Source organism: Toxorhynchites rutilus, chromosome 3 (genome assembly GCF_029784135.1).
Source record: "Toxorhynchites rutilus septentrionalis strain SRP chromosome 3, ASM2978413v1, whole genome shotgun sequence".
Classification (NCBI taxonomy): Eukaryota; Metazoa; Arthropoda; class Insecta; order Diptera; family Culicidae; genus Toxorhynchites; species Toxorhynchites rutilus.
The window spans coordinates 183,670,902-183,686,817 of NC_073746.1; the positions used below are offsets into that span (position 1 = coordinate 183,670,902).

At 44.6% G+C, this 15,916-nt stretch overlaps 1 protein-coding gene across 1 annotated transcript in view; it reads right to left on the reverse strand.

Moving 5' to 3' along the window:
* Positions 1 to 887: 887 nt before the first annotated feature.
* Positions 888 to 15,916, reverse strand: part of LOC129773153 (titin) — a 28,489-nt gene continuing 13,460 nt past the window's right edge. The window contains exons 4-5 of the mRNA XM_055776727.1: positions 11,114 to 11,205; positions 888 to 11,048 (exon numbers count right to left, since the gene is read on the reverse strand). Of these exons, the coding sequence (XP_055632702.1) occupies positions 1,042 to 11,048; positions 11,114 to 11,205 (10,099 nt within the window). The 3' untranslated portion in view covers positions 888 to 1,041. The remainder of the gene's footprint in view (positions 11,049 to 11,113; positions 11,206 to 15,916) is intronic.

Genomic DNA, 15,916 nt, shown 5'->3' on the forward strand with positions numbered 1-15,916 from the left:
TAATTGAATTGCTATCAGTGAACTTTAGCTTCACGTTCAGTTTAACACAACGGAAATTGTTACAAGGCGGATAAGTAAACGAAAAGGAAATAAATTGTAAATAGATTCTAAATATACTACAACATTAAACGAAATTAAAATTGAATATTGCAGCTAAAAGCTTATTCTAAAAAAAACGAGTTTGTCTGAGGAAATCCGAACGATTTCACCGTCTATGTAACAACGACTCTGAAATTCTGTGTCACTCGCTGTCTATCGCCAATAGTTAGAAGATTCGGAGAAATTATCAGATTCATGCCCGGTTGCTCAACGACGAACCGGATATTTACATTGCGGCAGATCTTCCGAAAATGCTGCGAGTAACAAGTCCCTAGCACCACACCTTCATCGACTTCAAAGCCGCATATGATACAGTCGACCGACGATAGCTATGGAGAATCATGGACGAGCACGGCTTTCTCCGGAAGCCGCCAAGACTGATTCAGACAAGGAAGAACTGTGTGCGGGACAGTTTGCGGATCTCATGCGACCAGCCGGAATCGTTTGAGACGCACAGGGGACTTCGAGAATGCGATGGGTGGAACATGTTGTCAGAATGCCGTTCAGCAGGCCCGCGAATATAATGTTTGATAGTGAATTCACAAGAAGAACAGATGCCCAGCGAGCGAGGGGGTTGGATCAGACGGACCAGGACTTGGCAAGAATCGGTGTGGCTCAGAGTTGGAGAATTGCAGCTATGTACCGGGTTTATTGGCGAAATAATGTTACAAGTAAGATCCAATCTCTTGGGGGTGTAGCATCATTGTAAATTAATCGTAATTTGATAAATTTACTGCATGTTTTTCGGACATTATTAATCGTAAGACTAAACTTTATTATATTTTCGTCTTTATTTTTCGAAGCAAACTATTAAAGGGTTATATTAGTAACAATATTATAGTTCTGCTGTCGTTTAGTTGTATATCGTAAACAAAGCAACAATAAAAAAAAAGCCGTTATTGTTTTGCGCATCTGCGAAGATTGATGAATCCGCCATTCTTATTATCTTCTATCACGCACATAGTAGGTATGTTGCTTAGTAACCTTGGATACCTTCAAGTTATCATTAATAGCATGCGCAGGACAGCGACCATCGTTCTGTTGCACATATTGCATCTTGTACGAGCTAGTGCCGTGGAATTTATTATCGTCACCAAAAGATATGCTGGACGCATTTGCTTTCGTTGAGCTTTTGGTCACGTTCAATGCTGCGTGATAATCACGCAACGATTTAGTCTGTTGCATGGTGGAATGTTGACCAATGGCGCTGCTACTCGTGCTGCTAGCGTTCGTTTGAGTTGTCATCGTTGGAGGCGGGCATGGTTGTAGTTTGGCACGTGTTGTAATACTTCCAGACTCGAGAGTTTTCACGTAGTTTTGCATTCTGGAATCAACCGATTCTTTCTCACGTCGGTGCAATGAGCTGTAACTAGTTCGATTATTTGTCGAGTACATGTTATTGTCGTTCAAATTGGATATGCTCTTGCGTTGTATCGACCCGGAGATACTCAAACTGCTACCTGAAGGATGAACATTTGAATTCTGCTGGCGGCAAAGGATAGCGTTATTAACATTGTCGGAAGATGAAAATGCACTTTTCCGCGAAAACTGTTTAGTGCTAGCAGACTGTGAAATATTCTGCGACGACTCGTGGCTTGACTCTTGGTGGATCGATGAACTTACATTTGATGACGATTTCGCAGCTACTGACTCAGAATAGATAATATTATTCATTGAGTCTGCACGACTTGTTTTCATTGTGGAAACATTACTGTTTCCATCACTTACAGCCATTTGAACTAACTTTCCTCCAATAATTTTCGTTGTGGCGTTTTGTTTTGATGAAATATTAGTGCTTTCACAGTTGTCATTTGAATGTTGAGAATGTTGAGAGTGTTGAGATGCCATAGAAGAATGCTTTTGAGTAGCAATCGCATTGTTGTGATGTTGTTCGGCACCATGCTTATCAGTTCCGTTCTCAGTGACCGTTCTCGTAACCCATTTGCCTCCAATTAGTTTTCTCACCTGCACTTGCTTCCCAACATCTGAAGCGTGAGTTGTTTTATTGCTTGTATTTCCGCTATTTTCATATGAAGATGTGCTGACAATAGTTTTACTTTGACTATTCTGGGAACTGGTACGTCCGGAAACCGTTTGATCGTCGTGTTTCATTATCACATTTTTCATATCAGTACTTTTATGTAAGGTGGATAGTTCATCATGTCCAGTGACCCGTCTGTCGTCAAAAGATTTGTTATATTTCACTTGTCCATCTTCAATAAACTTATCATGACCCGATGCATGGCTTACAGTTTTGTCAGTAACAACTTTCCCATCTATGACTATAGTATTACTAGCCGATGAAATGTTGGATCCCGAAGAGTGTTCCTGAGTTCTCACTGTTCCGACTTGTTCTGAAGAAATATTAGAACGATCGTAATCAAAACTATTATTCGATTGTTCTGTTGTCATAGAAGAGTGCTTCTGTTTAGCAACCGAATTTTTGTCATGCTGTTCGACAACACTCTTATCGGATCCAGTCTTTGTTACCGTTCTCGTGACCCATTTGCCTGCAACCAGTTTTCTCACTTGCACTTTTTCTCCGATATCCGAAGCATGAGTAGTTTTATGGCTTTCGTTTACTTTGTTGTCATGAGACGAGGTGTGGATAATGTCGTTCATCTGACTTTTCTTGGAATTGATATCCGACACTGTCACTTTCCTCATTCCAGTGTTCTCCTGTAGATGTGCTATTTCGTCGTGACCAGTGACTCGTCTTTCATCAAATGCCGTATCAACCTGTACCCTGCCGTCTTTGATAACCTTTTCAACTCCAGACTTCTCAGTTACAACTTTGTCGGTAACGACTTTCCCATCGATAACCGTGATATTGCTGGCCAACGAAGCTTTGGATCCAGTGTAATGTGCGTGTGATGTTTTGCGAATATGTGGTGAAGAACCGTGGGGTAAGCCAGTTATATCATCACCCGAAGATGTTATGTGACCATTTGTTGTTTTTTCACTACTTGAAATAATCTGCCTAGATGACGTCTGACTTCTGGTGCTTTGCGATACATCCTTAATTGTTTGCGAATCTTCGGAAGACATTGTGTTCATTGCAAAGGATTTCCTCGTGCTACTTTGTGTACTTTCCCTCATATTTCGCTCAGCCTGAGATAAGGTTTTTTCGATGTTCGTCACGTCATGTATATGCTTCAGGTTATCGGGATGCTGCCTTGGAGAGGAGATTGTTTGGATATTCGAATCTCCCAAAATATTCGTAGCAGACTGAGAATGAACAGAAGATACCGATTTCTTCGAGGATGTTTGTTTAATCTCAGAATGGGTATGGCGTTGTGTGTCATGTGCTGTATGGGAGAGTGCGTGTCCGGTATCTTTCTTAACGCTTGTATCGATGTATCTTTGATTGATTTGATTCTCCCTACTCTCATCGTGAGATATGTGCGAAGTGGACTCGTAATGCCGTTCATTCGTCTGAGATAGCATGGTGTTATCCTCTGTCTCCGATGTTATAACTTTTTTGCCCGTAGCTTTCGGTTTTTGACCCTTGACAATAGTCGTGACTTTCTGTGTAGTAACTAGCACAGCTCCATCAAGAATTTGATCAATTTCATGAACTTGTTTAAGTTCATCTTCTTTGCGTTGCTTAGTTTCCTTATATTCCGTCAATGAGTGATAGTCTCCTTCCATATGCAAATTATCTTTAGGTTTATATTGCTTTGGGCGCTCTGCTTGTCGGTACTGAGGTTTCTCCACAGGTCTCTCGAATTCACCTTCCGGTCGTAAGTTATCCCCATGCCGAATCGGCTTTGGCCTTTCTCCTGGTTGGTATTTTGGCTTATGAGGCATATCCATTGTTCCTTCTGATTTGAGATTATCCTCTGGTCGTGTTTGTTTTGGACGTTCAGCTGATTTGAATGGAGCTTTCGTTGGGCGCTCAAATTCGCCCTCTGGACGTAGATTGTCATCTTGACGGATCGGCTTCTGTCTTTCGCCTTGCTGATACTTTGGTTTTTCCGGAGTTTCGAATGAACCTTCAGGTTTCAAATTATCTTCAGGTCTGACTTGTTTCGGTCTTTCGGCAGGTCTGAATGGTGATTTTTCCGGACGATCGAATTCGCCCTCCGGGCGCAGATTATCGGTTTGTCTAATAGGTTTTTGTCTTTCACCTGGTTGATATTTAGGCTTATCAGGTGTCTCAAACATTCCTTCAGGCTTCAAATTGTCTTCTGGTTTAATCTGCTTTGGTATCTCAGCTGGTCGATACTTGGGTTTTTCCGGTGTTGTGAAGGATCCTTCAGGTCTGAGATTATCATCCGGCTTGATTGGTTTCGGTCGTTCACCCGCAATGTACGTCGTTTTTTCCGTTCGTTCGAAAGTACCATCCAAATATAGATTATCTTCGTGTCGTATAATCTTGGACCTCTCCACTGATCGATATTGTGGTTTCTCGGGTGTTTCAAATGTTCCCTCGGGTCTAAGGTTATCCTCGGGACGAATTTGTTTGGGACGTTCAGCCGGTCGGAACGGTGACTTTTCTGGACGCTCAAAGTTACCCTCTGGACGTAGGTTATCATCCGGACGAATTTGTTTTGGACGTTCTGCTGGTTGATACCTTGGTTTATCTGGCTTTTCAAATGTTCCTTCGGGCCTCAAGTTGTCCTCAGGACGAATTTGTTTGGGACGTTCAGCTGGTCGGAATGGAGACTTTTCTGGACGCTCGAAGACGCCTTCAGGACGTAGATTATCGTCAGGGCGGAATTGTTTAGGGCGTTCTCCTGGCTGGTATTTCGGTTTATCCGGACTCTCGAAAGTTCCTTCAGGTCTCAAGTTATCGTCAGGACGGATTTGTTTCGGACGTTCAGCAGGTCGGAATGGAGACTTTTCGGGTCTCTCAAAATCACCTTCTGGACGCAGATTATCATCTGGACGAATTTGCTTTGGACGTTCAGCTGGTTGATATCTCGGTTTATCCGGAGTTTCGAATGTTCCTTCGGGCCTCAAATTGTCCTCTGGACGAATTTGTTTGGGACGTTCAGCTGATCGGTACGGAGACTTCTCCGGTCGATCGAACTCGCCTTCAGGACGTAGATTATCGTCAGGGCGAATTTGTTTCGGGCGTTCCCCTGGTTGATATTTTGGTTTATCCGGACTCTCGAATGTTCCTTCGGGTCTCAGATTGTCTTCTGGGCGAATTTGTTTAGGGCGTTCAGCTGGTCGGAACGGAGTTCTCTCAGGACGGTCAAATTCACCTTCGGAACGTAGATTATCATCCGGACGAATCTGTTTCGGACGCTCAGCTGGTTGATATTTGGGTTTATCCGGTGTCTCAAATGTTCCTTCCGGTCTCAGATTATCCTCAGGGCGAATTTGTTTGGGACGCTCAGCAGGTCGGAACGGAGTCTTCTCTGGTCGGTCAAATTGACCTTCGGAACGTAGATTATCATCCGGACGAATTTGTTTCGGACGCTCAGCTGGTTGATATTTCGGTTTATCCGGAGTCTCGAACGTTCCCTCAGGTCTGAGATTATCCTCTGGGCGAATTTGTTTTGGGCGTTCAGCTGGTCGGAACGGAGTCTTCTCTGGTCGATCAAAATCACCTTCGGAACGTAGATTATCATCTGGACGAATTTGTTTCGGGCGTTCGGCAGGTTGATATTTCGGCTTATCCGGTGTCTCAAATGCTCCCTCAGGTCTCAGATTATCCTCTGGACGAATTTGTTTAGGACGCTCAGCGGGTTGGAACGGAGTCTTCTCTGGTCGGTCAAATTCACCTTCAGAACGTAGATTATCATCCGGACGAATTTGTTTCGGACGCTCAGCTGGTTGATATTTGGGTTTATCCGGTGTCTCAAATGTTCCTTCCGGTCTCAGATTATCCTCAGGGCGAATTTGTTTGGGACGCTCGGCAGGTCGGAACGGAGTCTTCTCTGGTCGGTCAAATTCACCTTCGGAACGTAGATTATCATCCGGACGAATTTGTTTCGGGCGTTCGGCAGGTTGATATTTCGGCTTATCCGGTGTCTCAAATGCTCCCTCAGGTCTCAGATTATCCTCTGGACGAATTTGTTTGGGACGTTCAGCTGGTCGGAACGGAATCTTCTCGGGTCGATCAAATTCGCCTTCAGAACGAAGATTATCGTCGGGGCGAATTTGTTTCGGACGTTCTGCTGGTTGATATTTTGATTTATCCGGAGTCTCGAACGTTCCCTCAGGTCTGAGATTATCCTCTGGACGAATTTGTTTGGGACGTTCAGCTGGTCGGAACGGAGTTTTCTCAGGACGGTCAAATTCGCCTTCGGAACGTAAATTATCATCCGGACGAATCTGTTTCGGACGCTCAGCTGATTGATATTTCGGTTTATCCGGTGTTTCAAATGCTCCTTCCGGTCTAAGGTTATCCTCAGGACGAATTTGTTTGGGACGCTCAGCTGGTCGGAACGGAGTCTTCTCTGGTCGATCAAATTCACCTTCGGAACGTAGATTATCATCCGGACGAATTTGTCTCGGACGTTCTGCTGGTTGGTATTTTGGTTTATCCGGAGTCTCGAACGTTCCCTCAGGTCTGAGATTATCCTCTGGACGAATTTGTTTAGGACGCTCAGCTGGCCGGAACGGAGTCTTCTCTGGTCGATCGAATTCGCCTTCAGAACGTAGATTATCGTCGGGTCGAATCTGTTTCGGACGTTCTGCTGGTTGATATTTGGGTTTATCCGGTGTCTCAAATGTTCCTTCCGGTCTCAGATTATCCTCAGGGCGAATTTGTTTGGGACGCTCAGCAGGTCGGAACGGAGTCTTCTCTGGTCGGTCAAATTCACCTTCGGAACGAAGATTATCATCTGGACGAATTTGTTTCGGGCGTTCGGCAGGTTGATATTTCGGCTTATCCGGCGTCTCAAAGGCTCCTTCAGGTCTAAGGTTATCCTCAGGACGAATTTGTTTGGGACGCTCAGCTGGTCGGAACGGAGTCTTCTCTGGTCGATCAAATTCGCCTTCGGAACGTAGATTGTCATCCGGACGAATTTGTTTCGGACGTTCTGCTGGTTGGTATTTTGGTTTATCCGGAGTCTCGAATGTTCCCTCAGGTCTGAGATTATCCTCTGGACGAATTTGTTTAGGACGCTCAGCTGGTCGGAACGGAGTCTTCTCTGGTCGATCGAATTCGCCTTCAGAACGTAGATTATCGTCGGGTCGAATCTGTTTCGGACGTTCTGCTGATTGATATTTGGGTTTATCCGGTGTCTCAAATGTTCCTTCCGGTCTCAGATTATCCTCAGGGCGAATTTGTTTGGGACGCTCAGCTGGTCGGAATGGAGTCTTCTCTGGTCGATCGAATTCGCCTTCAGAACGTAGATTATCGTCGGGTCGAATCTGTTTCGGACGTTCTGCTGGTTGATATTTGGGTTTATCCGGTGTCTCAAATGTTCCTTCCGGTCTCAGATTATCCTCAGGGCGAATTTGTTTGGGACGCTCAGCAGGTCGGAACGGAGTCTTCTCTGGTCGGTCAAATTCACCTTCGGAACGTAGATTATCATCTGGACGAATTTGTTTCGGGCGTTCGACAGGTTGATATTTCGGCTTATCCGGTGTCTCAAAGACTCCTTCAGGTCTAAGGTTATCCTCAGGACGAATTTGTTTGGGACGCTCAGCTGGTCGGAACGGAGTCTTCTCTGGTCGGTCAAATTCACCTTCGGAACGTAGATTATCATCCGGACGAATTTGTTTCGGACGTTCTGCTGGTTGGTATTTTGGTTTATCCGGAGTCTCGAACGTTCCCTCAGGTCTGAGATTATCCTCTGGACGAATTTGTTTAGGACGCTCAGCTGGTCGGAACGGAGTCTTCTCTGGTCGATCGAATTCGCCTTCAGAACGTAGATTATCGTCGGGTCGAATCTGTTTCGGACGTTCTGCTGGTTGATATTTGGGTTTATCCGGTGTCTCAAATGTTCCTTCCGGTCTCAGATTATCCTCTGGACGAATTTGTTTAGGACGCTCAGCTGGTCGGAACGGAGTCTTCTCTGGTCGATCGAATTCGCCTTCAGAACGTAGATTATCGTCGGGTCGAATCTGTTTCGGACGTTCTGCTGGTTGATATTTGGGTTTATCCGGTGTCTCAAATGTTCCTTCCGGTCTCAGATTATCCTCTGGACGAATTTGTTTAGGACGCTCAGCTGGTCGGAACGGAGTCTTCTCTGGTCGATCGAATTCGCCTTCAGAACGTAGATTATCGTCGGGTCGAATCTGTTTCGGACGTTCTGCTGGTTGATATTTGGGTTTATCCGGTGTCTCAAATGTTCCTTCCGGTTTCAGATTATCCTCAGGGCGAATTTGTTTGGGACGCTCAGCTGGTCGGAACGGAGTCTTCTCTGGTCGATCGAATTCGCCTTCAGAACGTAGATTATCGTCGGGTCGAATCTGTTTCGGACGTTCTGCTGGTTGATATTTGGGTTTATCCGGTGTCTCTAATGTTCCTTCCGGTCTCAGATTATCCTCTGGACGAATTTGTTTAGGACGCTCAGCTGGTCGGAACGGAGTCTTCTCTGGTCGATCGAATTCGCCTTCAGAACGTAGATTATCGTCGGGTCGAATCTGTTTCGGACGTTCTGCTGGTTGATATTTGGGTTTATCCGGTGTCTCAAATGTTCCTTCCGGTCTCAGATTATCCTCAGGGCGAATTTGTTTGGGACGCTCAGCTGGTCGGAACGGAGTCTTCTCTGGTCGATCGAATTCGCCTTCAGAACGTAGATTATCGTCGGGTCGAATCTGTTTCGGACGTTCTGCTGGTTGATATTTGGGTTTATCCGGTGTCTCGAATGTTCCCTCAGGTCTAAGATTATCCTCAGGACGGATTTGTTTGGGACGTTCAGCTGGTTGGAACGGAGACTTTTCTGGTCGTTCGAAGTCTCCCTCTGGTCGTAGATTGTCGTCGTGTTTAATTGGTTTCGGCTTCTCTCCAGCAATATACACAGATTTTTCAGTCCGTTCAAAGCTACCTTCAATACGGAAATTATCTTCATGACGTATTATTTGCGATCTCTCCACTTTGCCAACAGTTACTGGTTTTGGACGTTCGAATTCACCTTCGGGTCTCAAATTATCTTTCGGACGAACCTGCTCTGGTCTCTCAGCAGGACGATATTGTTGCTTTTCAGGAGTTGTAAATTCACCTTCAGTTTTCAAATTATCATCAGGTTTAATCGGTTTTGGACGTTGCCCAGAGATATAAACACTTTTTTCAGTTCTCTCGAAAGTTCCTTCTAGGCGCAAGTTATCCTCGTGTCTTACGATTTGGGATCGTTCCACTTTACCAAATACGATTGGTTGTGGACGCTCGAACTCACCCTCTGGTTTTAAGTTATCTTCTGGACGAACTTGCTTAGGACGTTCAGCTGGACGGAAGGGAGACTTTTCTGGTCGATCGAATTCGCCCTCGGGACGCAGATTATCATCCGGCCGAATTTGCTTCGCACGTTCTGCTGGTTGGTATTTCGGTTTATCCGGAGTCTCGAAAGCCCCTTCAGGTCTCAAATTATCTTCTGGACGAATTTGTTTGGGACGTTCTGCTGGTCGGAACGGTGATTTTTCTGGCCGCTCAAACTCGCCCTCGGGATGCAAATTATCTTCAGGTCGAACTTGTTTCGGACGTTCGCCAGGCTGATATCTTTGTTTTTCCGGCGTTTCAAATGTTCCTTCCGGTCTCAAATTATCTTCTGGACGAATTTGTTTGGGACGTTCAGCTGGTCGGAATGGTGACTTCTCTGGTCGATCAAAGTCACCTTCTGGACGCAGATTATCATCCGGACGAATTTGTTTCGGACGTTCGCCAGGCTGATATCTTTGTTTTTCCGGCGTTTCAAATGTTCCTTCCGGTCTCAAATTATCTTCTGGACGAATTTGTTTGGGACGTTCAGCTGGCCGGAATGGTGACTTCTCTGGTCGATCAAAGTCACCTTCTGGACGCAGATTATCATCCGGACGAATTTGTTTCGGACGTTCGCCAGGTTGGTATCTTGGTTTATCCGGCGTTTCAAATGTTCCCTCAGGTCTCAAGTTATCCTCAGGACGAATTTGTTTCGGACGTTCAGCTGGCCGGAATGGTGACTTCTCTGGTCGATCAAAGTCACCTTCTGGACGCAGATTATCATCCGGCCGAATTTGTTTCGGACGTTCACCAGGTTGATATCTCGGTTTATCCGGCGTTTCAAATGTTCCCTCAGGTCTCAAGTTATCCTCAGGACGAATTTGTTTCGGACGTTCAGCTGGCCGGAATGGTGACTTCTCTGGTCGATCAAAGTCACCTTCTGGACGCAGATTATCATCCGGACGAATTTGTTTCGGACGTTCACCAGGTTGATATCTTGGTTTATCCGGAGTCTCGAATGCCCCTTCAGGTCTCAAATTATCTTCTGGACGAATTTGTTTGGGACGTTCAGCTGGTCGGAACGGTGATTTTTCTGGCCGCTCAAACTCGCCCTCGGGATGCAAATTATCTTCAGGTCGAACTTGTTTCGGACGTTCGCCAGGCTGATATCTTTGTTTTTCCGGTGTTTCAAATGTTCCTTCAGGTCTCAGATTATCCTCAGGGCGAATTTGTTTGGGGCGTTCGGCTGGTCGAAACGGTGACTTATCTGGTCGTTCAAAATCACCCTCTGGTCGCAAATTATCTTCAGGGCGAATTTGTTTCGGACGTTCAGCTGGTCGAAACGTAGTTTTCTCTGGCCTCTGAAAGTCACCTTCTGGTCTCAGATTATCTTCTGGTCGTATTGGTTTTTGTCTCACTATGTCGTATGAATCTTCCCTCAGTTTAGTTATGTCGATTTTTTCAAAGTCTTCCTTTGTCCACGTTAGTCTGCGATTGGTTACATTTTGCTCTGTGCTGCTGCGTTCGATGGATGTAGCTTGTGTGCGACTTAAATACTCATCGGCATCTTCCTTCGTCCAAGTGCGTCGCCTAACAAACGTACTCTCTTCATTCAGTTCAGACGTTTCTGCGAAAGAATTGGATGATCAAATACGTAACAGATTGCGCACAAATAATATGAATAAATGGTACCTTTCTGATAAAAGTTCTCAGTGTTGCTGACAGTAGCTGTTTTCGAAGATGTTTGAGTTGTTGCACCACCACAGTTGAAGCAATTGTGACGACTGGAAAAAAGAGTCAAAATTTAATAAGAAATTTGTTATTGTCAACGTATTATTGTTAACGTCACACGCAATAATATGTTAGGAAAATATTGAGAAACAAAACTATTCGCTTTTATGTTTCTCAATGTTCGTTTTGACGTGGAAAAGATGCAGAAGATCGTAAATGGGTTCAACAATGAGTTTGGCAAATTAGACACAATTTGTGCTCCATATCAACATTGTGGCGTTACATTATGAGTGCTGGCAAGGCTAGATTTTCAGGATGGTTTTACAATCTATCAGAGCTGCAGCATCACAGCAGTTCCATCACTCACTTCAAATACCGGTCAAGGAAAAGATTGATTGATTTGATTGAGAAGTTCTTTGTGGCTTCCTTACCAGACTTCACAAGTCTGTAATAGCTCTCACCGTGACGAGGGTGATGCAGAAACGGGTGATTAAATGGTAGTCACCGTTAAAGAAGAATTCTATGCGCAGATAGAGCGATAATACGATCGTTGCCTAAAACATGGCAAAAAAATCGTTATCAATGATTTAACACGTTGAGCCCCGTGTCGGTCTCTAGGGACCGACGTTGATCTTTTCGATGGAAAAACGTTGATCACTGGGACTGACAGTTGCAAAATAAGGAAATATAAAAAAAATGTTTTCGGATGTTTTACGACATGTGACTGCTTTCTGACTGCTGAATAGTCAAGTTTCTGACTATTTTATTTTCATACAGTAAATATCCTTAGGAGAGAGGACTGACACTGATATTGTGCAAATGCTCCAGATACGGGATGAATGGGAAGTGCAGCAAGAAAAATTCGAGGTTGAACGTGTTAAACACTCAGGTTGGCCAAGGGGATTAGCTCAGACAGGTAAAGGACATTTTCAGGATAGTGCTCCAGAAATGTCTGGACGATGGTCGCTTTCCTAAACAATAGAAAATACAGAAGTTAGTGTAGCTGCCGAAACTAGGAAAAACCTCGGGAGTATCAACATCATATATGCCTGCTGGATATGCTCGGAAAAATCTTGGAAAGGATTATCCTTGACCGGCTGACAAAATGTACGGAGAGTAATAATGGTCTGTCAAAAATGCAGTTTGGTTTCCGGAAAGGCAGGCCCACTGTTTGTGTTATCCGCACGGTTATCGGAAAAGCTGAGAAGTCGTCGAAACAAAAGCGGAGAGTGACCGACACTGCGCAGTGGCCACGATCGACGTGAGAAATGTGTTCAATAGCGCTAACTGGGGCGCTACTGCCGAGTTCCTGTATCGTATGAAGGTTCCTGGGTACCTGTGCAGAATTCTAGGAAGCTATTAACATAACCACGTTCTAGTCTACGAGAAGGGCAGAGGGCAGATACTGATGAAGATAACGGAAGGAGTACAACAAGTCTCTATCCTGGTTTCAACGCTGTCGAATCTTATGTACAACGGAGTGCTGACATTGAAGCTTTCCAAAGACGTGGAGATCGTGGGCTTCGCGGACGATATCGCACTCACATTGACAGGCGAGACACTGGAAGAGGTGATGATGTACAGTACATTGCCACAGTAGGAAACTGAATGCAAGCGTATGTTAAAGTACTTGGGAGTTATGATCGACGACCGACTGAGTTTCAATAACCACGTCGACTACGCCTGCGAAAAAGCTAGGATAATGCCGAACATCGCTGGACCCTGCAGTAGTAAAAGGCGTCTTATAGCTACTGTATACTTGTCAATACTGTGGTACGGAGCGCCAGCCTGGTCTGCGATTCTTGAAAACGGAATCGCAGGAAACTGAACCGTACGTGTCGGCTCATGGTGATGAGAGTTGCGAGTGCATATAGGACGATTTCTTTGGAAGCAGTGTGCGTTATCGTCGGCATGATCCCGATTGACATAAGCCTGGCGGAAGACGGTGAGTGTTATATACGTGAAAAAACCAACGATGTCCAGAAACAGCAAGAGCAGAATCACTATTGAAGTGGAAGTATGAATGGGACACGCATGGGCTCATACCGATAATATCGACTTGGCTGAACGGGAAGCACGGAGAGGTGAATTTTAGTCTGACACAGTTCCTGTCTGGATATGGTTGCTTCAGGCAATATTTACACCGGTTCGGGTACGCAAGGTCGCCACTCTGTCCGGAGTGTGAAGATGCGGAAAAAACCGGAGCACGTCGTATTCATATGTCTCAGATTCACCGCAAGGCCCGAGTGCACATCACACATCATGTCCGAATTACAGCGAAAGTGGAGGACCGACCAGCGTGCCTGATTGATTAAGGAGAACATCTGCAATGATTGCTCTAACGGATGGTACCCCACGAGAGTAGCTGCATTCCGGCATTCCGCTGGTAAGAGAAATCCTGCGAGGGTGACTGAAACGGGGCGCGCGTTACGTTGGAGGGCGTTTCCTAATCGGTTCACGTCTCGACACGTGAGAAACCCCGCGAGGGTGGCTGTGACGGGTTGCGCGTCAAGTTGGAGGGCAACTCCTAATCGGTACACGTCTCGTCGGGTAAAGTAACAGTGGCGAACCAGCCAAAAGAGTTGAAAGTCACTATAAAAGAGAAAAACAAAAATACTGGCGAAATGGAATGCAAGCGGAGTTTCGAATACCAAAAGGCGTGCAGGCAGTGCCTGATCGTGGACTGGAAGGATGAACACTGCGAGGATCGTTTCTAAGGAGCGAGCGTCAAGGAAGGAGTCGTCTAGCCGGTGCATACCCTACGAGAGTAGCCGTGCGGAGTGCGCGTTTTGTTTAAGGGCACTACTTATTAGACGTTCTGTTGGGAAGAAGAAATCCCGCGAGGGTGGCCGTGACGGGTTGCGCGACATGTTGGAGGACAATCCCTAATCAGTACACGTACACGTACGACGGGTGAACGGTTGATGACATAATTGGAATTGCACGAAAGAAAAGGTGTAAGATAATAACAACAGGTGAAATGCATGAGCACAGCCGTTTCCCGAAGTAGTCGCCTAGATGTGGTCCCAGGGGGAATGGGGCTACGAATAGAGAGCTTGGTTTTAGTGGGTGAGAGTCACACTCGACGTCTGGATTAACCCTTCCATGGTTTTTGAACCCCACTGACAGCTGTAATGGTGGCATCATTCAAGCACACAGGAAGAGATAGGCGATAGTAGGCTCTGATTCTCATTCGAATAGTACATTTTCATTCTTCATTGCACTTTGCATAGGCGCCACCAAGACGGGTCTATGGTACTAGGTGAGGCCGTTTCGTCACTAAATTGGTTAGGGGAGCGGTATACCAAAACAGTACGGAAGAAAGCAGAAGGGGAATTATTTGCTTGAAGCGTGAAAGAGACAGACTGATCACGAGCGAGCTCCGGCACAAGCGTATTGTGTTTTGTTTACAAACAAAACACAGTAGACTTCCAAGATGGCTGAAGAGTGGTTTTAGCAAGTTGGCCCACCCTAGGATATACTTCTACGCGCCTTGGGCGCCACAACTGAAAATCGAATCAGGTTTTTTTCTACCGTATTGGAGAACTGAAATTTGTAAGTAGAGTGAAATTGTTTATGGAAATTTTCTGATAATAAAAACAATTATTGCAGTTTGAGGTGTACAACAGGAAGCTGCGCATATAGTTTTCTGACAATTATCCGAACACCGATGGTATTCAATGGGCCTTATTTCCGTATACACTTCACGCTGAAAACGAAATTAACGGTATCTTATTGAAGTTCGTTTTACAAGTTGGATTTTCAGGCAGAATGAACACTTTCCAAATAGAAATAATGAATGAAAATAAACCCCTCTTTATCAAATTGTTGGTCAATGTAAATGAAAAACTTTGTTTTGTTCATGTGGTAAAATAGTCACTGTAAAAAATCATATTTGTAGATAATGTTTAACTATAATGATAAGTTTTAGTGGGAATATCGCAAAGTTTACAGAAAATAGGTTAAGTTAAGGTAAGAAAAACGCACAAAAAAAAATAAATGACGCCTAGTAAAATTTTTCATTTCAATTTTAGCAATTTAAAATTGCCTTCGGGCCGGCTTATCTGATAGAGAGTGGAATGCCTTGTTAAAAATTAATTTCTTACGCAGATATCGACACTGTACCGTTGTCATCGCGGATACACTTCATTTTGCTTTCATCGTGAAGTGTATACAGGAATAGGGCCCAATGTTACCGGTTGCACTGTGGGCAGGATTGCCAACTATAATTTTCAAAAATCAGGAAGAATAGAAATAAAAATCTGGAAGAAATCAGAATAGCTCACATCGGTTTGTCCGCAAAGTTCGCGTCGATTTTTGGGAAAACAAAAGTATTATTTTTAGCTTTCACGCGGCTTAAAAAATCTTTTGTGCCTACTTTCTTGTCGAAAACAATTCGAGATATTTTTTTATTTGGCCTTTTAATTTGTCAAGTTGCGAGCAATACTTGTGGGAATTTTCGACCGATTGTTTGATAGTAGCTCATAATACAGAATTTCTTCCCGATCCCATTAGACACAGAGTATGGCTTTCTTCGGGTGAAGACCGGTTTTAGGTTAAGCTAATGGTGGTAGATTTCACTCACCCCATGTTTTTGCCGCTCAACATTGTTGTAAATTAACCGTTTTCATCACCAATCACCAATAACAATTTCGCGAATTTCAATTGAACTTAAAACATTACAGTAGAAAATGTTCAGAATTTTTCCATCTTCCTTCAAAATATTCCAATCTTTTTGCCTTAGCAGCTACGGGCAGAGACGAA